This window comes from Trachurus japonicus, chromosome 17 (genome assembly GCF_045865225.1).
Source record: "Trachurus japonicus isolate A0001 chromosome 17, Traja_1.0".
Lineage (NCBI taxonomy): Eukaryota > Metazoa > Chordata > Actinopteri > Carangiformes > Carangidae > Trachurus > Trachurus japonicus.
Window position 1 is genome coordinate 33,399,204 of NC_140923.1, and position 25,009 is coordinate 33,424,212.

The following is a 25,009-nucleotide window of genomic DNA, read 5'->3' on the forward strand; positions in this document are numbered from 1 at the left end:
ACACAATTTAATGTACAAGATTTTGTGCCTTGTTTGTCACTGCACACATTTGGGATGATAGAAATCTTCAGTGGTAGAATAGATGCAGTAAATCCAGGTTTTAGGAAGAACTATCTGACCACTGTGCTTCAAATGCAGCACAGAGCAGACGTAGCAAGCGAGAGAGCAGTCCCTACAGCAATGCAAACACAGTGAACAGACACCATGACAACTTTAGTTGAGATTTATTTCACATTTTTTTTGCTACATTCCTCTTTACTCAAATCTAGGGAGCGTAGGTGGGTCAGTCGTCTTAGAAATACTTTATATTCAACTTCATATCAATATGTGCTACAAGTAAAAGTGATCTTGGAGTGGGTAGTACAATAAGCTTTTAATCTGTTCAGTCATGTCGGAGGCAACAAATTTGCTTTAAAAAGATTCAATGTAAAAAACACAAACACATATACAATGAAAAACTTTACAGGTCATCACTCAGAGGAATATTATGATCCAATTAAATAATTCCCAAGGTAGCACATGGGGGTTAGTAGTTCATACTCCCCAATGAGGCAAATGGTGTGATATAATAATTTACTGAATTATGTTCTTTACTGCTTATAGAGTGGTCTTTTATGTTAAATTTTGATGATGCTAATGTCAACTATATTTTATGGCATAATCCAATAACGTAACTTCCATTAAGGTAAAAAAGCAAAAAAAAAAACACTTCATTTTTATCACAATATTCAACATCATGTTAATTGTAAAAAAAAAGAAGGATGCTTTGTTGAAACTAATCGTTTATGACAACTGAGACATTCTGTACTGTAAGCAACACATTAGTGACCTTTTTACAGCGAGGGATAAAAACAGACTTTGCCAATTTACCAGTGAGAGAACAAAATCAAGTCACTGGTGACAAGCTATGCAACATACTACGTAAGCGATAAAGCCTTTTTAATTTATATGGGTATAATAGAAATCATATTCAACCTAATGTAGGCTCCAAGTTTTAAAACAAACTTTGTTTGGGGATCCAGCGTATATAAATCCTTTTTAAATTGGTTTACGGGGGCAAGACAATCACAAATGTCCTTGCAATCTCAAACTTATCAAATGTCTTGTATCTTCTTACGGCAAAAATCTCCTGTTGCACCTCTTTTTTATTCTCTAGATGGTTCTCAAGTTTAAGAAAACAAAAACATCAACAAGGAAACGAAGAAAAACAGAGTCCACAGAGCTCTGCAGCATCGAACGTTTTGGCTGCCACAGAAAAGTCTAGCACCTCCTACTGCTCAGGAGGATTCTAGTCCAGCTGCTCCTGCTTTATCCTGTTTGAATTGGGTCCTCGCTGACCTGTCCTCCTCAGTTCCCTCCTCAGGACATACTCGCTGAATTGGGATGAGTCCACGCCGCCACCGCAGGAGCCAGCAATCTCGAAGCCACGTTGTTGGAGACGCTCTAGAACCTAAAAGAAGACGGACAAGAAAGAAGGAGGGAGAAGTTAGAAGCAATGCAGGACATCAGTTATAGTAGGAAAGGCCATAATTAGCACCCCTCTATAAGCAGTCCAATGACACATAGCATGTATTCATCTATCTTTGATTGCCAACCTTGTAATTCAGATGCCAGATAAATCATTTGTAGAGGTCGACAAGTCATCATAAAGTGTGGTGCTAAATCATTAATGTAACCTTTGACCTTTTGTTCATAACTTACATGACTGGAAAAAGCACAGAACACCCCCCCCCCCCCCACACACACACACACACTTAGATGCTGCAGAGTTAGTGCTAAGTCTAGCATTGGAAATAGCTTTGGGAGTAAGCTGCACCAACATACGGCCTGTGACGGGAATTTGGATGAGACTTCCACAAAACCAAGAGCCTCTCATTTTGCCTCATGCCATATTTTCATTGTTTTCTGGTGTATATGTGTGTTTGTCTGTGTGTGTGTGTGTGTGTGTGTGTGTAGCTGGTCTCCTGATCTCGCAGCCTTGCAGACATCTACAGACGTGTCCAGGGGGGCTGTAGGATCACATTCCATCGAAGAGGCCCCAGGGAGCAGTGAGGCTTTCTCTCTGCCACTTGGCTCAGTGTGGGCTGCTCAGCAAAACCCCCTCTCCCCATTTTCTCCCCCAGCCCCAGGCCCAAGCCTCCGCCAAAACTACAAAGGTCCCCCTACTGCTGGCAGCTCTCTATGCCCCCCTTCTTTCTCTCAAAACCCCCGCCCTGCCTCCATTAGCCGCAGATACAGCATCCACCGCCGGCGTGCTTTAATAACCAAACAGGATTATGGGCCCTGCCTGGGGACAACCTGCCAGGGAGCATGCTCACTCTCTTGCTCGCTCTCCACGACTCACACACTTCAGAGACGGGTTTGTTTGTGTGTGTTTTGGGAAGGAGATGGAGATTTGACTTCCTCAGATGGAGACACAGTCCAAATCATTGTGAAATCTTTTTAAATATGCCTCTCCTCCATCATTTATTGACGCATATCGGAGGATCTTACCATCAATGAATTAGTGGAATATCAATATATAATTGGAGAAATACAATATTGCCAAATACACGCTGAATATAAAAGATGAATTTAACACGTCTTTCTGAATGTAGAGGCTTTGGTTTTACGGTCCTGTTTTAGTCTTACAAGCGCTGTTCGGGCAAGAACCCAAAGGATAGAATAATATTAAATCCTTTCTATACAGTGTCAAGAGTACACTGGCCTTCAGTCCTTCAAAGGAACTTGGATAATGAAAGACTTCAAGATATAGTTTCGCTGCTCTGCAAATCACAACTTTCTCAACACCTTTAAAATGTTATGGAAAAGACTGGTTTTCTAACTCCCTGCTCCTTGACTTCATCATCTGAATTCTTGTGGATCTGCGAAAATTCTATCTCTGAACTTCTTTTTGGTAAGAAATCTTACTAAAAACGTGTCCCACTGATTTGTTTCTTGGACCAAACAACTATGTATGTGGAGTTGCTTGGCTTGATTTTGATTTTTAAATTGAGCATTGATCCAGCAACCCCCTCAGACACTCAGGGGCATCGTCTCATCTTATGTCTACTTAAGTGTTTCATTGCATCCTGAATTGCCTACTTTCTCTTGCTGTCAGCCAGTCCTCCCCCCATCCCACCCCGAGTTTCCACATTCATGTGACTCTCTCCACCATAATTTAAGGTGCCAAATACTCCTTCACTTGTTGAGACTAAGTCTACAATTAGCCATTTCACTGTCCAATTTTAGCATGTTAGCATGCATGTCTGCTTGAAGATTGAAAGTTTAAAGGAACCCAAAACGACAAAAAGATTTACTTGTAACTGTTTTTCAATGAACTCATAAGGCAATATTGGGAAAGATGTGAGGACCGATGATGTGAGTGTTGCAATGGAATACATAAGAGTTTAAAAAAAATGTGTAGCTGAGTATTCACCAGCTCCAGATCTACAGTCAAAATCATTATTCCAGTCAGATCACAGAAAAGTAAAGATGGTGGTAGACTTGCGTAATGATGGCTTACTAAACTGATGCTTTGATGAACTCATCAAAGAACTTATTTTTCTGCGAGGCTGTTCTTGTGATTCGATTAGATTAAAAAAGATAAGATTTTGCAATCAGACATAAGTACAATTTGAAAAGTCTACAGTATAACAGCAGATGAAACGAAGCTGAATGAACAGATCATCACCTCAGTTCCTTGGGCTCACAACTGAATGGAAAGAAATAAAGAAAAAAAAAACACTGCTTTGTCCGACCTTTCGGTGTTTAGACGTATTGAGGGAATAAACCGCTCTGTATCGACGACCATACAACCACAGCATCCAGAATCTCCTCTTACCTGCACAGAGTTGAGGTGGCAGTACCCGTTGAGCGGGAAGCGGATGACATGCGTGGAGTCATGGTTCCATCCGGCATTGACGGAGTTGCACATGACATCACCGATCTCCGGAAACACGTCTTCGATCAGAGCCTTGTCGCCGCTGAGCGTGATTCTCTCGCCCAGGTCGGGGGCGACACGCACCACCAGGCACTCGCACGGGCGCGACACCCGCCCCAGCTCCTGGTCCTGGCGCCAGCGCTCCAGCTCTGCAAGCATGGGCTGCAGCTGGAAGTACCGCGCCTCCTCATACAGCAGACTGTAGTCCTGAAAGAGTGGGGGAAAAAAAACTATATGTTGAGTTGCTCGATATTGTGGTTCCTGTTTTATGTTCACACATTTTATTGTACCAGCTCAGTCTCATTTGCACAAAATATTTTTATGGAGCAGGTTTGAGGCTACTTAGTGCTTGCCAACACAATTAAAGGTTTTATCAATTAATATCTAATAAGCTCAGAAACCCCTTCAAACAATACCATTTTCATATCTACAAGTATTGTTTGAAGACAGCTCCCTGCATATCAAGGTAGACTGCACTGCACTGGAGGCTGCTAGCTAAACGCAGCATGCAGCACATGTTGCTATGCCAGAGCATAATAACCAAAAACAGACTGAACTTAATCAGTTGATGGTTGTGATTTTCTTTTTCATGTGCATCCAAACCCGAGACACAACAACAGGGATGTTTGAAACCACCGTTCTACATGAACGAGCAATAAACCCGAGCCGAGACACTATTCAGCAAAAATTACTAAAGATACCGAGCGGCGGAGATGTGGTGCGACGTGTAGCACAGGGCTGCGCAGGGCAGAGGAGGAGATCCTTTACCCACAGGACTGCAGGGCCTACAATCACACCACATTCAAGTTTTCTCATGCTCCTCTCCCAAATCTAACCAATGTGAATGTGGCCTTAGCCTGAACTTGAGCCTGTCTTTTGTCTTTGCTTATTTTAGCTGACATACTTTCCACTGATTGAGTCACACTGCGGACAGTCCATCAGATAATGTGGTTATTTGTTTTCTCCCAGGGCAAGCAAAGTAATTACTGGCTAAATGACACATAAGAGTAAAAAAGAAAGAATGCTAATGTGTCACATACAGTGCGACTCACCCTGGACGGAGAAGTGGCACGAGAACATAGAGCAGAGGAGAAATTTAGCACATGCAATGTGGTCATGGGCACCACAGATGCAAGCTTATCGCTTCCCTTACATATCTGAAAGGGAATCTTTGGCTGCTAATAGCTGGAGGGGAGCAAACTGCATCCCATGATGAATAAATGCATCAGGGCTGAGCTTTGTTTGGAGGAGCCCTGATATTTTGTCTCCAGCATGGGAAGCGTTTGCAGCGATTCAAGGAGCGGACCGGTGACCAAAGGCATTCCATGGCCTTAGCATTCATTGTGTGCGTTAAGGTTGTAGGATTGCTGACTGGCTGATGGGAATTCACAGTTTCTAGGATAGACTTCCACTCACTTTGAAGTCATCTGGGATGAGGAGCTTGGACGTCCTGAGGAAGTTGAGGATGTAGCGGAACATGTGTCCATCCCTGTCAATGAAGTAGTGCTGCTTCAGGCTGTCCAGGACTATAGGCTCTGTGCCATCAAAGAGACGACCAATTCTGCCCACAGAGGTGGGAGGGGTGGCAGGTTGGACAGAGAGGGAGGAGGGGGGAGGAGGGAGGGAGGGAGGGAGGGAGGGAGGGAGGGAGAAGGACAACGTGTCAACATTAACAAAAGTTCACAGCAATATTCTATTTAAAACATTATCTCTACAGTGCTGCTCCGGAGATTAGCACTGCACTGTATGTGGTGGGAGAGAAGGAATGGAAAAAAAGGAAGGAAGAAAGAGTCAAAAATGATACAGTGAAGCAAGAGCATGTGCAAAGGATGGTGACTCACTCAATTTTCTAAAGCTCTGAAATGTTTTTCACACCTAAGCACGGACATGAACGCGTTACCAAGCTTGCATCAATCAGAGAGGAGGAAGGATGGAGAGAGGAAAAATCAGAGGCAACAAAAAAAAAGTCAAACAGAAAGAAAGAATAAGAAAGGACAAGATTAAAAAAAACAGAGGTGGTCTGGGGAGGTCAGGGCCAGCTGGTTGTTGGTTGCCCTAGGCAGAGTGCCAGTCACCCTCAGGCCCAGGCTCGGGGCGACAGTGCGGCCTCCCAGCCTCCAGATGGCCCCATGCCCTTTGGCCCTTTACTGCTGCTGTGACATCTGTCAGAATAACCAAGTTGCTTTTGTCTGAGCGCTGCATCCTGCACTTGAAAGCTCCTACAAATTGTTTACTGTTCAAAAATAACTGTGGGCTTCATACTTGACAAGGAGACATTTTATGATACTTCCTGATAAATTTGATGAAGGAGATAAGAGAGGCGATGTTTGATTAAAAAAAAGAAAGAGAAAAAAAAGCAGCATCTCTGATGAGTGCATCCATGGGATATTTTTGTGATATAAAGAGATTTGACATTTGACTGTTTAATGTCAGAGGATGACATTAAACATAAAACAAGATGGCATTACAGCAGTTGATCCTGACAAACATGCCCGACTTGAGCGGGATAAACTCCTCATAACAACACAGGACCTCTCTCGGTTTGGTTTCATTTCCCATTCAACAACACAAACTAACTTTGAATACACAAGCATGGTAGTAGAACACACTCACCGGGATTCTGGGAATTTTGTTAAGGTGGCCAGACTGCTGGTGTACATGTGTCCGCCCACATCGATGTGCACAGGGGCGTTGGACTTGGTGAGCTGTGCAGGTGTGGGGATGCCCTGGTTACTCAAGGGAGACACTGGTGACCGTGTGATCATGGGTCTGGACATGCTGGAGCGATTATCCTGTTTCAGACAACACAGGGGAGAAAACATGATGACACGTGGAGGTGAGATTGGCAAGAGGATGAAATCGGATTGTTTTCCTGCTGCATATTAAAGATCTTTTTTATAATAAAGGACACTGTTAACACGACCACGCAGGAGTTCACAAATAAGATTTCTAACATTTCCATCCAGACATTAAAAAAATCTAAAGATTTCTGCAGTGCAACACGCTCCACAGTGCTGGAGGGGTGCAAGGGAAGATTTTTCCTGTGCAAGTTAGAGCAGCCTGACCTTGACCTGAATGTTGCCACAAAGCACATGCATCCACTCCTGTGGGCCATAATCTCCAAAACCAAATTAATTTGGAGCATCAATCTCACAGTCTTGGAAATGAGCAATAATGACTCTTGATTTGAATACAGTAATAGGATTTGGAGAAACTGTCTCTTGTTAACCTACAAACACCATTAGCAGAGACAATTTCTTTTCAGCTCTCAGAAGAAAATTACTTTACCCCCCAAAAGTTTCAGAGCCTGAGTGAGGAGGATGAGAGAGAGAGAGAGAGAGAGAGAGAGAGAGAGAGAGAGAGAGAGAGAGAGAGAGAGAGAGAGAGAGAGAGAGAGAGAGAGAGAGTGTGTCTGGGAGATCTCATTTAGGGAGCATTACTGGATTTAGATGTTATAAACATTTGCTGGGGAAAAAAATGTTTAACAGTAAATGAAAGTAGGTAAGCATCAAACAGAGGACTGTGCGAGCCAGACATTGAAATAACGTGACAATTAAGTGCGCACTCTACATTTAAGGACAGCAGGAAGACAATCTATTCACACACTGCATTCATTAAAAAAAAACAAAAAAACTATCACTTCATTCCTCCAGCAGAAGTGACAGGTCGAGAACGATGTTTCCGCGTCTTGTCTTTCTTTCTGTCCCTCTTTCTCACTTTAACTTCTACACAGACAATATCGGACTTTTTACGCGTTTACCTGCGCCGGCATCACTGTGGTTGGAGATGAAGTCAGCGAGTGGTCATTTTGCTTGAGAGACGCTGCGGGAACGGGCTCTCCCCTGACTGCGAACATCAGTGAGGGCTCCCTGCACTCCGCCGCCGCCGCTCGGATCGGGAGCCGTTTGAGGGAAGCGTGCACGGACTCATCCGCAGAACTGATTGGACGCGGTCGCTTTCTCGCTTTCTGATGCGTTAAGTCCATGATATCCGTTTCGTCCATTACCGCGCTGACTTTTTTTTTTTTAAAGGTTAACAGATGTGACGCTGTCGACTCGACTCTTTTTTTCTCCTTTTCTCCAAACACACCTGCAAAAAACTGTGGAGAGAGGGGGGTTTCTATAGCGAGCACACCGGGGGAAGAGCGGCGCCGTGGCTGTCACACGGAGCGGCGTCTTTGCAATGGCTGGGAGAAGTCAAAGCCCCCGACAACATTAGCATTGTAGCGCCTGCGGCTCTTTTTGGGCTGTCGCTGTTTCAGTGGCAGGTATGTGTGTCGCATTTTCAGAATAAAACAACCCCTCCGCCCGATAGGCAACAGAATGTGATCGTCTGGTTTTGGTGCGAGTCGGGTCAACGCGCACATCTGGACCTGGACCTTCCACCGCTGGCCTTTGCCCCCTCCTCTCTTTTTCCTTTTTTTTTTTTTTTTTTGTGGAGCAGTGTTGCTGCATGTGCGCGGTCACACACTCATCCTGACGTTGCTGCTGCCCCATTGTTCCGCATGCTCAAACCCTACTTTAACACAACAGTCCCAACAAAGTCACAAAGTTTAGTCTGTGACACGACCCAAAACACTGGCTGCGACCGAACCGAACCCACTCCAGCACCTACTGGACCATAAATTCTCCCCTTTATACATCCACCAGCCACAAACACACACAGAAAATCATAAGCCACTTGACTGATCTTCATCTTTTCAATTACACATGGGGACTATCAGTTCACATCCCTCCAAAACATCTGTCCCTTGGAGAGGACAAACACTTCCTGATCAGTTCCTCATTAGCTTTGTGCTTCACAAAGGTCAGAGATACTGTGTAATAACTGATGACCACATCAACCCTTCACTAATAATCACGGAGTGTAAAAACAAAACAAAAAACAGACCACAACATGTCCAACTGCTCTTAAAAGTACTGCCACAGCTCTCTCCTGGGCTGTTTTTCATAGAAAATGCAAGGAATCCACAATTTTTAATAACATTCAGATTAAAATTAATTAGTTCAACCACTGGCCTTAAAACATCCACATTCCTGCTTCTCATTGGCAGTGTGAGTTTCACACCTAGATACCCAATTAGCAATTAAGCTTGCCTTTGAGTGTAGGCCTCCAATGCGGTGTGTGATCCTGGTCTGATTTGCATGCCGCTTGTGCACGCGCTGATAAGCGCAGGCAGCAGCCATACATAGTTTTAAAATTCAACTCCAGAATCCCTCGCAGAAGGCAAAGGGGCCTGCAGGGCAAAAGAGAGAGAAATCACATGGCTGCTCTTCAAAAGGGGACCTGTGTAAGGCAGCCGGCAAAGTGCGTGGGATCACACTCAGAATGCAGGTAATTTGTTCCCTGACTAATTTGTGGAGATGGTGGTGTGTGTGTGTGAGTGAGTGTGAGAGCGAGTGTGTGCCTGTGGAGAGTAAGTTCTGAAAACAGCTTGGTGGAATTGGATTTCCTCAAAGCCTTGTCATCGCAAAGGTGGATTGAGTGTAAAATCTGTAAGGCATTATGGAAAATTGCAGGGGAGAGAGAGAAGAGAGAGTGAAAGAGAAACGGGTGGTTGGGTGGCTGGGTGGGTGGGAGGTGGTGGAGGGGGGGGTTGTGGGGTTCTGCTTTAATATCACAAAATCATTCAGAGTTGGTAGAAGTAAAGGCAACGTGTGCTGTCGACCTTTTCTTGGTAGTGAAATCCACGTCAGATCGCTGCCTGTTAACAGTTGTACCTCAAGGATGGTCCAAAGGTCACGGCATCCTCAGAACCCACCAGTAAGCACACACCACTGATGCTCATGTGTCTGCAGATCCTCTTCACCAACTCTTTTCCCCCCTCTACCTGTTGCCATTTTGAATTCACCATCACACAGCTTACGAAAACCATATGTCTGTGTTGTGGACCTGTTCCCAAAAGTTTCCAGCCCTCATGAAACAACTTGAGATGTATGTGTTTACGGCTTTCGCTCCTTTACGCAGCCTGTGTAATCTTGTTGCACCACAGTATGCGCAAACAAATCTAAAACAGACTCAGCGCATCAAAGCATGGAGTACATGAGTTGCTCCGGTTACCCCTGTTGTTTTCCAACAGTGGTCTTTCAGTGACAGGCCTATGATGCAAAAAAAAGAGAAAAAAAAAGAAAATAGAAAAAAGAAAAAAGAAGGAAAGATGATTTTCTTCTTTTATATTTTAAGAGACAAACACTATAGCTCTCTCTCTACAAAAACCTGAGAAGCCACTGTGTGTCTGCCACTACAATAATCAAAGGGCCTGTTGGAATCAGCATATACAACAAACTAGCTTTCAATTTTCCATCCCACAATGCAGCACTTCAGTGTTTCGACATATCGCACAAGACACAATTAGCATTTCAGATCAGAGCATTAACATTCAGTTTGAGGCAGGCAGACTGGTATTTACATAATCTGGATGGGTTGTCTCTGCTTTGGTGCCCACGGCCATTTGTTTCAAATGTCCACACACACACACACACACACACACACACACACACAGACAACTACAGACTTTGGGCTAACTTCAGTCACTGCAAAGAAAGAAAGAAAGAAAAAAGCAGGTAGGGAAACAGTCATAACAAAAAGGTGTGGGTAAATATTATGGGCTGGTGGCACGACTAAGCGTGTGTGTATCTTTATGGTCATTAGGCATTATAAATGTCACTATTCTTTGCAACAGTTTGCTAATATAATTTCTCCTCTCACTCTGTTGCAACATGTGGACACACAGCAAGTCCTGAAATGTGGCAACAACTGCGGTTTTGTTGCGTGTTTAAAAATGCATGTACTTCAGATATATGTATAAGATTGTGTGCGGTTCGCATCGTGTCACACTCACAGCTCAAAGCTGGCTGTAATTCTTAAAAGCACATTTCTCAGTTAGCAGCAACAGCAGCAGCTCAGAAAAGTTTTCGGGGGGTGACAAATGCAGAAATGTGTTTAGTATAAAAAACACTTAGGCCTATTAAGTGAAAGGATGGAGAGGTTGCCTGGAAGAATAAGTGTAGTTACCAGTGTAAATAAACTACGCCTGTCCCTGCTCCTTAAAGTGAAAATATAATCATGGGATATAACACATTTCCTATCTTGAAAAGCAGAGGTGGCATTTCAGTGCAATGATGATTCACACTGTTTATGGGAATCAACAGTGCAGTAGAAACTGAGCATCTTCAATGAATTACAGGCAATCTGGACCTTACATTTAACATCCAAGCCAGTTACATCAGTCCTCCAGCGGCCTGTTTACCCAACTCAAACACACAATTATTCTCTGAGTTTTACCACAAGTGGGGCCACTAAAGCTCTTTGTGGAGTTACTGTAGCAGTGACATCACAGATAAGGAAGTGTGATGAGCAGAGTGTTGCTGCAGGCTGTTGGAGACGGCGGTGCATGTTCACTGGCACAGACTGAAGTGTCCCAAGGCAGAGGAGTGGCAGAGCCATAATATGAAATACAATAACAGCATTTTTGTCCAAGGAGTTCTTAATATAGTCAAGCACCACTAACTTCCAGCTGATGTGTCCTCATGACAAATGTGATGTGGACTCACTGATGTGCCTTATAAGTATTTGTCTTCTTCCAAGATCAGCCTGTTTGTTAAATGTAATCTTAATAGGAAACAGATGCAGCAGATACAGATGCTGTACATACAGTAAATGTGGTGTGGGTTTGTTATTACAGCGCCATCAAGTGATCGGTCCTGACAAGCCCAACATCTCAGTCTCACTCTGTTTATTCACGCGTCCTCTGAAACTGGTAAAAACCGACAACAGGCTCTGGCTCACAGGTGACCCTAAAGTTAGAAGATTTTTATTTGGGATCAAACGTCACCTTAAGTCTCACCCCGCAGTGGGAAAATATGTGTAATTAGCCCATGTATTTTTTTTATGTATATATTTAGAAGGGATAACTTTGTGAAGAGACGCAAGCGTTCATTTACACAACCCGTGGTTCCACAGGCGGAATAATACATCGGGATTGTTACTTTGTAAACTATATTTGCCGATTCGCATCCGGACCTTGGAGTTGATTACGCACGGCGCGGTCAGGGAGCCAAGAGAGAGGAAAAGAGACAGGACACAACCCGCTCCTGTTTGTGTCTTTGGTTTACATAGGCTAAATGTGATTCTCTTAACACGACCGCGGCTCTTATTAAAAGGCTGCTTCACAGATTCTGCATTGACGTGTGTAAAAGGTACATCCTGTCTTACAGAATAAGGGAGAAGAAAAAAAAAAAGCCTGCGGCAAAATTACTCCACAATGGCGTCTTTCATTAGACGATCTGGGGCAGCCAGGAAGCACAACTGTTTCACGACCAGAAAAAAAAACTGACTTCGAAAAAAGAAATAAAAAATCATCATCATCATCGAGGAAAACGGCATAAAAACAAACGAGGGTTTGAGTTAAGTTTAGGAACAAGTTATACAGCAACAGCGACACACGGGAGACGGTGATGTGTTCGGAGCTGAAACGCGCCAGGAGCGAATTCACACGGTGGATAAGTAAGAGTGTTTGCTCGACAAGATCGCAGTGTAATCCGCCGCTCGTTTAGACCAGATGTACCACAGCCTTGTATATTGTAGTCACGCGCATACATTTGTACAGTTACTAAGGAACAATAGCCAGGAAGTGGTTAAATATTTTTTAAGAACTGTACCGCTCGAATCGCTTGGCACATGCGTAAAAGCTGCTGCGCCTCAATGTCCCAGTCCATCCAGCCTCGGAAATAATAGCAAACCAAATAAATCTCCGCTTACCTGAAACATAGAGCGGCATAAAGTATCTTTTTGTGCACCTTTTCCCTCCGATTTGGCCCACGATCTGCTTCTCTTCCTACACCAGCGAGAAATGCAATAGCTTGGCTAAGGTAGACAGAACAAAATACAGAGAATACTTGCTCCAGGGCTCCGAAACCCCTCAAGGCAAAGATCAGGATACAATTAGCTCATGTCTCTGCCCCAGTCTAAACCAATCTGCAGAATAAAACTGCGAGCAAAGGGATCACAGCAGCAGAGCCTCAGTCTTTGTTGAGTTTATGTTTTTATAAAATCAAATAAAGAAATCTTTTTTTTTTTCTGCATTTACAACACCCTCACTCCTCCTGCCTCCAACTTGCCTATTGCCTCCCTCTCGCAGAGAAGCTGATTTTAATCGTTATGATTAGTTTTGATGTAACGTTCCCTCGGGCGATTTCTACAAATGGATGGAGTGTTTCTTTGCCAGGGAGGAAAAGCGGCAGATGATGATAATTATATAGATTGTTGGTGGGAGCTTTCTTTTTTTCTTCTTATTTTTCCTCTTCTACCTCTCTCAAAACATCTAACCTATCTAAGCCAGTTCCTGCACCAACACATGCCATATACTCCTGCATGTGCATTAGACAACTTGTTGATTAGCCTGGATTCAACTTATTAAATTAATGGAATGTGGTTAATGAAATTCCCACTCTGTAGTTTCTCCTTTGTAATCTCCTCGGTCTCTTTTCCTCCCTTTGGACAACCTCCAAATGACGTAGTTGTATAAATAAGCACTCGCAGCTTGCCTTGCCCCAATCAAGTCTGAATCAGTGCCTGAGGGTGATGTCGAGCTCATTTCAAATGTTCAACCATGCATGATTTCAGGAAGATTGAGGCACTTCTGAGGCTTTTAGAATTACTTAGGGGATGCAGACAGTGAAGGAATGACTTGTTTAAAGACATTCCTGTTGAAAGAAAAAAGAAAAACCTTCATGTGAACACACACGGTTATTCTGTGTGAGTGGCGAGTGCTATTTCGTGTCCACCTGGAGATAAAATTGACAGTCATTTCTTGACATTCTCAACAGTTATCCCGACTCCATGTCTAATGCAACAAGGCTGAGGTGTCCACTCTTGCGCCCCCTACTGTTCAGAACACCTACTTGTGTTTTAGCAGCAGCTATGAAGGCAAATCAGTATGGGCATGTTATTGTAACACAACCCATCATAAGAACAGAGAAAACAACTATTTGAAGCAAATATTTACAAACAGGCAGAGGATGTAAAATGTTCATCCAGGGAGAAAACTGAATCCAAATTTGTTTTGAAGCGACGGTGGAATAAGAAATCCGCGCCGAGGGACCAGTGATTGATGGATGCGAGCGCACAAACATAAGCATTTTCCACCCCTCTTCATCAAAAGAGCTCCCTTCTCACAGCATCTCTGCGCAGATGATAAACAGGGTTGCTCTTGAGAAACACACACACACACACACACACACACACACACACACACACACACACTCCCATCCCTCCTCATCCTCATCCGATCCAGGGATCATTAAACTTTCCACTTTTTGACCAGTATGTCCCACAGGAAAACAAACACAGGATTAAAGTGTCACCATGAAGTTATTTGCCCCAGAGGTTATGCTGGCCGGGACACACACTATACACTAAGCCTTGGCTACCTAGGATACACACAGTCAAACACACTCACACACACACATTTTTAATGCCATTAATCTGACAAACTGTAGTGAGCAGAGAACACCTCGGGCCTTAAAATACCCATACGTTATCCATTTTCCACACAAATGGAGCCCATTCCTAATGGGATCCTCTCACTTTAGTATTTAAAATATGCATCAGATGTTGTTGAACCTAAACAGTGCAGATCTTTGAATGCAATGTGATGCTTGATGCCAAAAAGACAAAAGAGAGAGAGAGAGAAAAACAACAGTAATTGTTCTAATGCTGCTGCGGAGGAGTAGTATTTTCCTTGGATATAACTGCTACAGCAGCAACAGCAGGCAAGCGCTGGCTGGCTGCGCCATATTTTGGTGAACAAATTATCCAGATTGGTTGCAGATGTGTGTTTGCCCCAAACAGAGACTGTGTAGCCTCAATGACATCATAGGGTTATAAATGCATACACAAGAGAAAAGGAGGAGAGAGGAATCCTGGAAAACTTTTTTTTTGTTTTGGCTTGCAGGAATTTTTGTGAAAGGGACTATGGCAAAAGAAACAATAACGTCGGTTATCAGTCCTTTCTGTCACAACTGAAACACCGAAAGCATGTTGAGCTACGTTTTGAAGGAATGAAGCGGAAAGTCAAATTCATAAACCATAAAACACACCTTATCTGAAGTCAGTATGTTCAGCATTTAGCCCGCTGTACCACTTTACTTAACTTGATGTGGTTAGCTATAGCAGCTTACGGTGACTCATGTTGGCAAATTTTGAATAAATATCAGTGTAACGGACATTACTGAGTCATTTTGCTGGCTTTATATGTATATATATTAATCTGTGCTATAATTACACTGCATTAAACATTTTACCGTTATCCAGAAGATTTTGGGGCCTATTTATGGTCCAAAGTTACATAATTTCACTTCAAAGCTGGACTTTGATCTAGTTTTAACACTCAAAGGAATGCTCTGTACTGTCATTATCAATTGAAAGTGATAACAGTCACACATTTGTGGCATCTGAATGTATAATTTATCATTAAGGAAAAAATATACTGACTCTCCTAATCATCTACACTGAATGACATGGGGGTACCAGATCCTTCGGAGCCAGTATGGACTGAGAGAGATGTTGGTTTTACCCTCAGACCATATTAATAACTGCTGCTCTACTCGCCACGCCCGTCTGATGGCCCGTGGTTATGTAAGGGAGTGGGATGGATAAGGGAAAGTGCTGAAGCTGCTCCAGAGCCTGACTCAATCTGCCCTGCGGGGTTGCACAGTTTTAGGCCAGAACTGTTCATCAAATATTATCCTTTGCACAATAATAAAAATTTGCTTTGGAGAATTTCTCTGCTGCTAGAGGGAAGAACAAGCTCCACCATCAGGTATGCCCCTGGAAGGTTAAACATTAACATTGGTAATTTTCCTTTTTTTTCCTTCTTTTTTTTGTGAAACAGGAGCTCTCTTGTTCAGTTAGCGATGGCAAACAGTAAAAAACTAACAAGCCTGTGTATTGTGTCGTTATTCAAACCCCCTTTTTCAGAAACTTCTCCACAGAGTTTACATAGTGGAAGTTTCTTCCATGTTGCTACAATGAAGTTACATCACTTTACCACACTTGACTCTGACACACACCACAGATTCTACTCTGCTTAGGAAAGAGGTCTCCTTTTTTGCGATTGGAAAAAGCGTGATCAAAAATCAAATCAATACTGAAAACTCACAGTTTTTTTCTGTAACTCAGAAAAGATGAGGATCCCATTCGTATGGTGTCACTTGCAGCCCTGCTCGATGGTTTCCCTTTCAGCCCCCAAATGCACCCATCCCACCCACAGTGGACAGAGTAGTGACACTACTGAGAGGGGAAGAGAGACAAGAGGAGGGGGCTGCTTGGGTAATGCTGGGAGGCTCTAATAAAATGTAATCCTATTATATGGTTCCCACTAGAGGGCAACAATAATAAAGGTTTCCCTAATAACACGAGCAGACCAAACCCAAATGGAAAACAGCTCCTCCGGTCAAGTCCCACACTTGCACATATATCCTCTCATTAACCCAATTGCTGTTGGGCCACATTACACCGACAGGCCTTCGAGATTTAGCCGTGATGGCGAGGCAAGAGTTAAGTCAAACAAATGTGTTTCATCAAACTGCAGTTTGGGCTGCTCTGCATAAAGGAATTGAAGGGAGGAGGAGGAGTGAGGGAATGTGTGCGGGTGGGAAGTTGGAAGCAGAGCCCCGAGGAAACCAATCAGAACTTCTCCACCCTCCCTTCCTGTGTCAAAGCCACCGGGGTCTCAGGTGTGTGTTACATGAGCTAATACCTCCCAAACTTGATTGTTTGTGTTAGAGTAATCAGAGTTTTGTAAATTACCATTTTGGAAATGATAGTCCTATCATTGGTAAACAAAATCACAATACAGTGGAGGAACCACCACAAACTAGAAATCACACGATAAGGCTTGATAGCTTCGTAAAACCTGCGAAAATGATTATGAACTTTAATACCTCCTCGTGGGCCAAATGAAATGAAATATTTCTTAGTTGTAAAGTTACAAAAAAGCTGGGATTTCATCAGATCAGCTTCTTTACAAACTCTTTGGACAGAATCAGTGGAAGCCACTTTCTCTGAATAATATCGGCGAGAAGTGGCGTTCTCTCTGCTGGCAGAAGACGTAAACACTGACTCGCATATTTATATGATTTGATAATGTAATGAATGAGTTATTTCGTTTCTTAGCTTTCTCAAACAAATGCGGTAAAATATTCATCATAAGTGACAAGGTGAGTGAGAAGATCAATCATTTGCTCAAGACAGCTTGAGTTATTAAGTGAGCCAATGTAACAGTATTACAAAACCCAGAATAATAAAGTTATTTATCTCTCTCACTGCATGTGTGTGTGTGTGCGTACACAGGGGGTTGTTGTTGTTGTTGTTGTTCTGGTGTGTAAGTGTGTGTACGTGTGTGTCTGTGTTTCTGACAGCATCAGACAGAGAGAGAGAGAGAGTGAGGGAGAGAGAGAGAGAGAGAGTGTGTCGCATGCCTTCCTGTTCCTGTACCACCCTCCAACCCCAGAGCCGCAGACTCAAGGCAGTTTCCAGAATCAAACAATTTCACGCAGCTACTGGAGGAGGAAATGAACTGAGCCCAGAGCAATAATAAAATTATACAAATGTTATTACAGACTCGCCTGCTACTGTCCTACTTTAATTCAAATTTGGGCACTCCAGGCGGTGCTGGTGGCAGAGACCTTCCTGAATAAATCAACATTAGCTTACGTCTAAATTATTAAGGAAGTGGGAGACTTTCTTGTTTATAGTATGAATTATTAAACAAGTGTTTAACGCTGTTTTTCTTCATGAATCCCCAAATATTAATTGCTAATGATCTTTAAGGTGTGTGTTTTATCTTTTGCCCCTTCCGTTGCATGCTGGGAATTGAGAATCTGAATTTTTCAAGTCGCAAGAAATCTGTCTGTTCTCATTTAGATAAGAATAAGATGCACTTTGAGATATACTTTGCTGGCATCTGTATGATGTGCAAATGAAGCTCGGGCTATAACAATATTCATACATCATATAGCCATTGTTGGGTGGTTGCAATATATGTGAATGTAAATTAGTGTAGGCCGTCCATGCATTATCAGTTTTTTTGCTCAGCATCTCTCTGATAACCTGTTCAAAGACGCACGCAGACAAACAGCTGGGAAAAAAAAGCTTTTTGTAAATTGAGGTGTCTACTGTGATCTTTAAGAATGGAAGTTTGTCAACACACAGAGGTGACATTTTTCGATTAAATCTCAGGATTTGATTGACACCGCAGCGTCTGCTCAAATAGTGGGTAAGGCGTAGGCCTACCACGAGGAATTTTGCAGCCACAGATGAATACATTTTAACATCTAACTCTGTCACCAATATGAAATTCATAAAAAAAAAATTCAACGCTATCCTCACCTGTCTTTCACTGTTTATTCTTACAATGAGCAAGAGCTAATAAATCAAATCTGAGCGTGCCCCTTTCCCCATCCACTGTCCCAAGAGGAAATAGTTATTGCATGAAATTCATGTACTCATTTATTTGAGTTATAAAGACGATTAAAGGGCGCTGAGAGGGTGCTGGTCTCGAGCCGCTGAAGCCATAAGGGACACAGGGCAGCACGCCTGAAGGTTAAGGATCAGTGCCATCCATTTTCAACTCCACTAGGCCTCGAAGAACAGCATTAGTTTGCATCACAACAGTGTCACAGTACTGTTGCTCAGGTGTTTAGTACGGGGAATGTAACTCTTTCACTTTTATTCAGCATCAGTAAAAAATAAGCATTTGTCATATTCGCAAAAAATCTAAAAATGCTGAGAATACAAAGGTTGACAAAAAAGTACTTTAGTCTTAACTTTCCTCTGCCCCCCACATGACTAGTGGGAGCCTGTTACAGAGCTATGCAACACTTAATCCTCCTGTGTAGCTCTGAATTAATGGCCTGGACCAATTTCAAATGAAATGTGGCTCAGACTTATGAATAAAACTGACTCTTGTCTGCAGCAGTAACCTGCACATCCAAGGCTCGTGGCTGCCCTCCCCTGGAGAAATACAAATGGGAACATTATTTGAGCAGTGTGCGATTCACACTGCGGCCAGCAGGTGATGCTGTTATAACACAATAAAAGTGCAGTGTGGAGGAAGTCGAGATAGAGGGGGCGGTAGGGTTGTCCATGTAGCAGTGAAAACAATTTTGATTTAGTATCTGAATTACACCGGCACTGTACCCTCGGAAATGCAATATAGCTGCACCATGCAGACAACTTGAGATGATGCAGCAGTATCAACAGGGTTGATCATTTCCTCCACATTACAGAGAAAAAGATTGAATTCCACCTGTTCCTTTAGCAAAGGAAATAAAGTGTAGCCATAACTGATCACCTCTATTTCATATCACAAAATGATATCATTTCCTGTGCTCTCTGCTGATGGGGAGAGATGATATGAAGCTATTCTCAGAGACTTAACTCAAAAGGAACACACATTACAGACATTTATCTGACCACAGGGGGACATAACCTAAAGGTGGATGAGCCAATCCATCACTGAACTAGCCCTTCCTCTCTCACACTCAACGGTCAACTCCTCCTAGAACTAGGGAAAAAAGGAACCTACATTTCTACTACATTTCTTATAAATGTTTTTCTGTTTCTACTTTAAATTGTATATTTTCAAGGCGTTAATAAATCAAAGAGAAGTCTTTCATAAGTTAGGAAAAATTGTATGTATTCATCTGTTTGTATCCAAAGCTGTGAAATATTTGAGCACAAAATTACAACGAGAGATGAGCTACATATCTTATCAATAAATTAAATACTTCAGTATGAAATACAAAAGCAAATCATACAGAGATAAGAAATGTGTTACAAGGACCAACATCTAAATCTACTAAGTACAAAGTATCACAGTTTTATGAAAATAGAAAAAAAATGAAGTCATTATATACGTAGTGATATAAATGATAAACTTGAAAGAGTAGATAAACCTTGACAGAAACATGATGTCTCCATAAAGATTAATTGTTTGTTTTTTTCCCCCTGACTAACTGCACTGAAAATAGAGAGTGCCGTAATATAACTCTGATAATAACACTTGTCGGAGCTGTCTTACGTTGCCTGAGACCTGTAATGTGCTTAATGATCACAAGGAAAATCTCCTGTTATTACATACACAGTACATGGACCAAATGTGACATTAATCCAAAAATAACAAGGCTGCATTTTCTTCTCCACTTCTCCGCCCCAGCAGGATGACCCAACCTAATTGTTTGACCCTACACATTTTTCTTTAACGCAATGTATTGCGGGGGCTGTCGTTCTGCAGTGTCCGGTGGCACGCCGCATGCCAGCACTGCTACATTCGGGGGCCACAAGAGTAAAATTGGACAGGCTGCGGATGTTTGTGGGATTGAGCCGTAATATCGTGTATTAGCTTCATGACAGTGAGAAGTGATTTAGCCCTGCAGTAAAGTCCCATGGACAGAAATCATATCCTGCTACGAGGACAAAGTCTGTGGATGGGTGGGGGAAGAGGACAGGCTCAACAGGGATATTCCCAAGTTAGATTTTCTATCTGGTCTACAGGTTAGTCTCCATTTCCAGTGCACGTGATAGTCATACAGAGGACAACACTTCTGCCGTCGAGTCCTGGAAAGGATCTTTTTTCTCAGCTTTCTCCAGGTCGATGGTGTGGATGGAGCCCGGCTTGATGCCGATGTCCTCTGATTCCACTTCCCTGTATTTCCCCGATGGACCCTTCTGGAAGACCATTTTCAGCCTCTTCTTCATCTCAGGGTCAGGGCAGTACAGGTACTCATAGAGGCCGGCAGCCAGTATGCCCCCTAGGACGGGTCCCACCCAGTACACCTGCCGCAAACAGAAAGACACCTTACATAAGCAGTTGGCTAATCAGCGCTCCCTGGGAGATGTTTGTTATCGCTGTCAGCACAATGTAGCACTGACACTGCTATCAAAACTGTCAATGTGTCCCGCTCTGCTGGGTTGCAGATTGGTGAAAAGAAGGTCAGCCTGCATCAGAAGCAGGTAGCTCTGTGTCTACGGTATCAAGCGTGTGCAACTGAGAGATGACACTTCTAAATATGACACCAGCCACAGTGACAGCGACAGCACACACATACACACACACTTTGACGCCATGCTGTACACACATAGCCCAGTGGAAATAATTGCCTGGATAAATAAATTCAGAGCTAATGCTATTTTACACCTTGTTCAGTGACATCTCATTATGTAGCTGGAGGTGAAAAGCTGTAAATGTGCGATTCTGTGGCATCTCCCATTTGTTGGAGTCGTAAACTCAAGAGTTGTATATGAGGCTCTCAGTAAGCACTCAAACCCTCTGTGGTCTTCTCTTTGCATTCATTAATTTAAACGAAAGACTGCTCTTTGATTTTGTCTTCAGGTCACGCCTATTTTTACTGGTGCTGAAACGGTAACCTTCTTAGGTTTCAACATGCCAATCTGTCCTAATGTCATATGCGCTCGCCCTCTTTAGGGACAGTAAAACGAGATGATCGTCAACTACTGCAAATTATTTCGGAGCATTATTGACATAACACTTAAAAGAGACAGATGATTTATTGTGTGCAAAAACTTTTAAATACCTTTTTTATTGTAAGTGGCACACTAACTACAGTCTGGAACATAGTCTGGAACATAGTCTGGCCATGCAAACTACCGAGAAAGATTATCCTCGGATGAGAGTATCTCTTACCCAGTGGTTGGTGAAGTTAAGAGTGACCATTGCAGGACCAAAGGAACGAGCAGGGTTCATGCTGGCTCCTGTGTAAGGAATCTAGAAGACACACAACAGCATTGCTTTCAGTCTCAATGATGAAACAACAGTTCTATCTAAAACGATCACACAGAATATGTCTCAGGTATGATATTTTCTTTTTTGGTGGAAATATATCTCTTTTCTGAAGAATATATGTTGTGTACCATGTGAATATGCTGAACAGGGCGAGGGAGAAAGGAGATGAGCAGTGCCGAGAGATAACATCTATTTTCCTGTGCATTCATTTGCTCTGCAGGGTTCAGGGGGCCCCCAGAGATTGGTTGCCATGCGATGGCTCCAATAAAGATGTGCACGTGGGTGTGAATCAGAAAGGAGCGTGTAACATCACACATAGAAGAATAGTTAGTTTTTGAGGCACCTGTTTTGTTTTGTTTTATCCTAAAGAAGCATCACTGCTCCAGATTTCAGCACTTGCTCTTGGTACTAGACTTGGTTCTACAATTTCTGTAATGCAGTTTACTGAATTTAATATGAATTTGAGATGAATCTTTAAATTGGTGTTTCACTGCTGGGACCTGGGAGCACAGTAGGAGTTCAGCTGATATGACGATAGGGTTGCAGAAGATTGCCAAAGTTGTTGAATTATACTCGGCATTGGACTACACATTAGCATCATAAATACAAAGATAAATACATCACTATTTCCTTGCTGGAGACTTTTGGAACATAACAACATGGTAACAGGCTAAAATAACTCCAGACTCTATGCTATAAATAATCTCCTATCTCTAATGTAACTTAATGGAAGATACTTACTGCAAAGAAGTGACCGATAGCTACAGCAATGCCAATTGCCAAGCCAGCAGAGCCGCCTAGGTCTATACGATTGGGGTCACAGGTGGCGAAGACAGTGAACACCAGCTCGAAGGTGATAAAGAGCTCCACAAGGAGGCCATGCCCGACTGAGATGTTGGAGTTCACCTTGGAAACATAACATTTTTTTCTTTACACACTCTGAAGGAAAGTTATCACACACACAATTGCAAATTCATATGGTCAGATCCTTACTGTGGTAACGCCCAGGGACCCTCGAACAGCAGCAGGTGTGACTAGGTAGAGAATCCCAGCTCCTGTAATAGCTCCCAGGCACTGAGCCAACACATAGAACAAGCCCTTTGCCAGGCTCAGCTTTCTAGTCACAACCATAGCGGCGGTGACAGCTGGGTTAATGTGTCCACCGCTGATGTGGCCAAAACATTGCACCATTGTGGCGATGCTGAGGCCGAAGCACAGCGAGATAAGGACTAGGTCAGCTGGGGGAGGCTTCTCTTCCCCTGCAGCCCAGTTGATGGTGGAGCCCAGACTGAGAAGGACAAAGATGAGAGTGGCCAGGTACTCTCCAGATACAGCCCTCCAGAAGTCCTTGGTCCAGATCCCTTTAAATGCCACCATTATGCTCTGACAGTTACACCAGGACAGGAACCTCCTGGCAAAAAGAATAATGAGCAAAATGATTAGCCTACTTACGTATTCCTGCTGTGTGCATGTGGCTGAAAAAGTACTGAACCCTATCAGGATGGCTGCCTCTGGGCACAACATTTATAACTCCACTAGGGATTTAAGCCAGTGACTTTCCATTACAAAATGCCATACAGAGCATTCTTTAAACATTGTGTATAGGGGCAAATTATCACACCTTAAGTCAAATCATACAGTGTTTAATTGCTGTCATTAACTGAACTTTAACCAGAGAAAAAAAGTGTCACTCTTTTGACTATTAATGCTGAAGAGAACATCATTTACATGAATTAAAACTTTTTTTAAATTACTGTGCATTTCTGAAAAAAATAAAATAAAATAAAATTCAAATTGAATATTATTGCATAGTGTGCAGCAAAGCTCCAACAAAGTTGCAGTGATAACTTGAAGTCTGCTCTTTAAAGGGCTAAGACTTACCCAAAGCAATAGCATGCTCTCCCTGTCCCTGTCCCCGCTGTGTGTGATGTGTTTTCATTCATGAGTCTTAGTGAGTTATTCAACCAGCAGAGAGATCTCTCCCTTCATCACATCTAAAAGCTGAGGTGGCTGTGACCTGCAGTACTTACAGAAGAGCAGCAGGCTGTGTGAGCGCAGGAGTGGAGCAGAGAGCAGGTCTGTCAGAAGAACATGATCCACACATTGTGCCTCAGGATTGCATCCAGCAACTTTATTACGTTACTAAGCGGGCATCACCTCACGGGAGTTAAGCAGCCGGCTCACGGGGGGAGGAGTCATGAGGTTTGCTTGCTGAGCAAACAGTAGCACTGTTGCACGCAGAGCAACTGCACACTGACTCAGTCAGCCTCAGCATCATGTCAGAGATTTGAAAACATACTGGAGTAAGCACAGAATTCACAGAACCACTGATAACAGGAAGACTGCAGAGCTGCACAACAGGTGGACATTTCATTTCACAATACCCAACTCAGATATTGTAGCAAAATTATTTTAGTTTTTTTTTTTTTTTTTTGCTTTTGGCTTTATACAGGATATTCTTTCTCTACTGGTAACAGTAAACTGTAATTGTCTCTCTCACAAACACATAGACACACGTTCATATCTATATCTATATATTTTTTTTCTCCATTCTTGTCTTTTATTCTATTCCCTGTTGAGTCTTTGTGACTGAAACCACCTTATTGTTGAAGAAAGCTGAGGCTCTTGTCACTGTGTAACAGGTGGGATCTGAGGATTAACCTCAACAAAGGCCCGGTTTAGCAATCTATTGGTATAGAGAGTGAACCATGGTATCAGATTTAGAAGCTGCTCAACGTCTGTGAAAATCATAAACCAGAAAGCTGAAGTCAACTTCTGTGTGAAGGAAGTGGTAAATAAAACTCTGCTTTATTTATTTTTCATCTGGATCGAGCACTTAAGGGTTTGCACATTAGCAAACACACAAACATACGCACGAACACACACACAGCCTTTCCCTCATCATTCCACGATAAGCTTTAAGAGGGAAACAGAGGCTATTCCGCATGAATGGAAAGATAAACATGTTATCATTGTAGTGATCAAACCTACTGTATGTTGTAGGAGGAATAACAAGATCAGTGTAAGATATGTCTCCTTCAATTCTCACTTTGTGACCTCTGTGTGAAAGGAACTGGCATTTTGTTAAGCAAAAGCATATTATATAATTCTATTCAATGTTTTGAAGCATTTTATAAAAATTAATGAAATTACTTAATAATTCAAATTATCTGCATTCAAGATTGGTTATAGCAAGAAGGAGCTCAAACAGCCTGAGAGCAGTAAAAAGAAAGTAGTGCTCTTATTTTTTTTATTAATTCAGTTTGAATGCAGTATTGATA

At 42.7% G+C, this 25,009-nt stretch overlaps 2 protein-coding genes across 6 annotated transcripts; both read right to left on the reverse strand.

The window, feature by feature from the left end:
• Positions 1-208: 208 nt before the first annotated feature.
• kctd1 (potassium channel tetramerization domain containing 1) lies at positions 209-16,223 on the reverse strand. Of its 4 annotated transcripts, none has more exons than XM_085805261.1 (5): positions 16,083-16,223; positions 6,536-6,714; positions 5,339-5,483; positions 3,824-4,129; positions 209-1,450 (listed from the first exon to the last, which is right to left on the reverse strand). In XM_085805261.1, the coding sequence occupies exons 2-5, from the start codon at positions 6,697-6,699 to the stop codon at positions 1,289-1,291; spliced, it is 777 nt and encodes a 258-aa protein (XP_085661387.1). In that variant the 5' UTR covers positions 6,700-6,714; positions 16,083-16,223; the 3' UTR covers positions 209-1,288. The 4 variants fall into 4 exon arrangements, with proteins under 4 accessions (XP_085661387.1, XP_085661386.1, XP_085661385.1 ...); XM_085805260.1 differs by lacking the exon at positions 16,083-16,223 and adding an exon at positions 12,683-13,126; XM_085805259.1 differs by lacking the exon at positions 16,083-16,223 and adding an exon at positions 9,019-9,171.
• Positions 16,224-19,596: 3,373 nt separating this feature from the next.
• On the reverse strand, positions 19,597-23,835 carry aqp4 (aquaporin 4). Of its 2 annotated transcripts, none has more exons than XM_085805262.1 (5): positions 23,759-23,835; positions 22,722-23,139; positions 22,470-22,634; positions 21,630-21,710; positions 19,597-20,761 (listed from the first exon to the last, which is right to left on the reverse strand). In XM_085805262.1, exons 1-5 carry the CDS (start codon positions 23,830-23,832, stop codon positions 20,510-20,512), a joined length of 990 nt encoding a protein of 329 aa, XP_085661388.1. In that variant the 5' UTR covers positions 23,833-23,835; the 3' UTR covers positions 19,597-20,509. The 2 variants fall into 2 exon arrangements, with proteins under 2 accessions (XP_085661388.1, XP_085661389.1); XM_085805263.1 differs by having other exon boundaries at positions 23,610-23,835.
• Between the last annotated feature and the right edge of the window lie 1,174 nt (positions 23,836-25,009).

Coding starts and splice junctions, on each gene's coding strand:
- kctd1 (XM_085805258.1), bottom strand. CDS start 7,925: ATGGACGAAACGGATATCATGGACTTAACGCATCAGAAAGCGAGAAAG. Junction 6,715..7,682: donor CCACAGTGATGCCGGCGCAG/GTAAACGCGTAA, acceptor TGTCTGAAACAG/GATAATCGCTCCAGCATGTC. Junction 4,130..5,338: donor TCATCCCAGATGACTTCAAA/GTGAGTGGAAGT, acceptor CCACTCTTTCAG/GACTACAGTCTGCTGTATGA.
- aqp4 (XM_085805262.1), bottom strand. CDS start 23,832: ATGTGTGGATCATGTTCTTCTGACAGACCTGCTCTCTGCTCCACTCCT. Junction 23,140..23,758: donor ACACAGCCTGCTGCTCTTCT/GTAAGTACTGCA, acceptor TCTTTTTGCCAG/GAGGTTCCTGTCCTGGTGTA. Junction 20,762..21,629: donor TTAACTTCACCAACCACTGG/GTAAGAGATACT, acceptor TGTTTGCGGCAG/GTGTACTGGGTGGGACCCGT.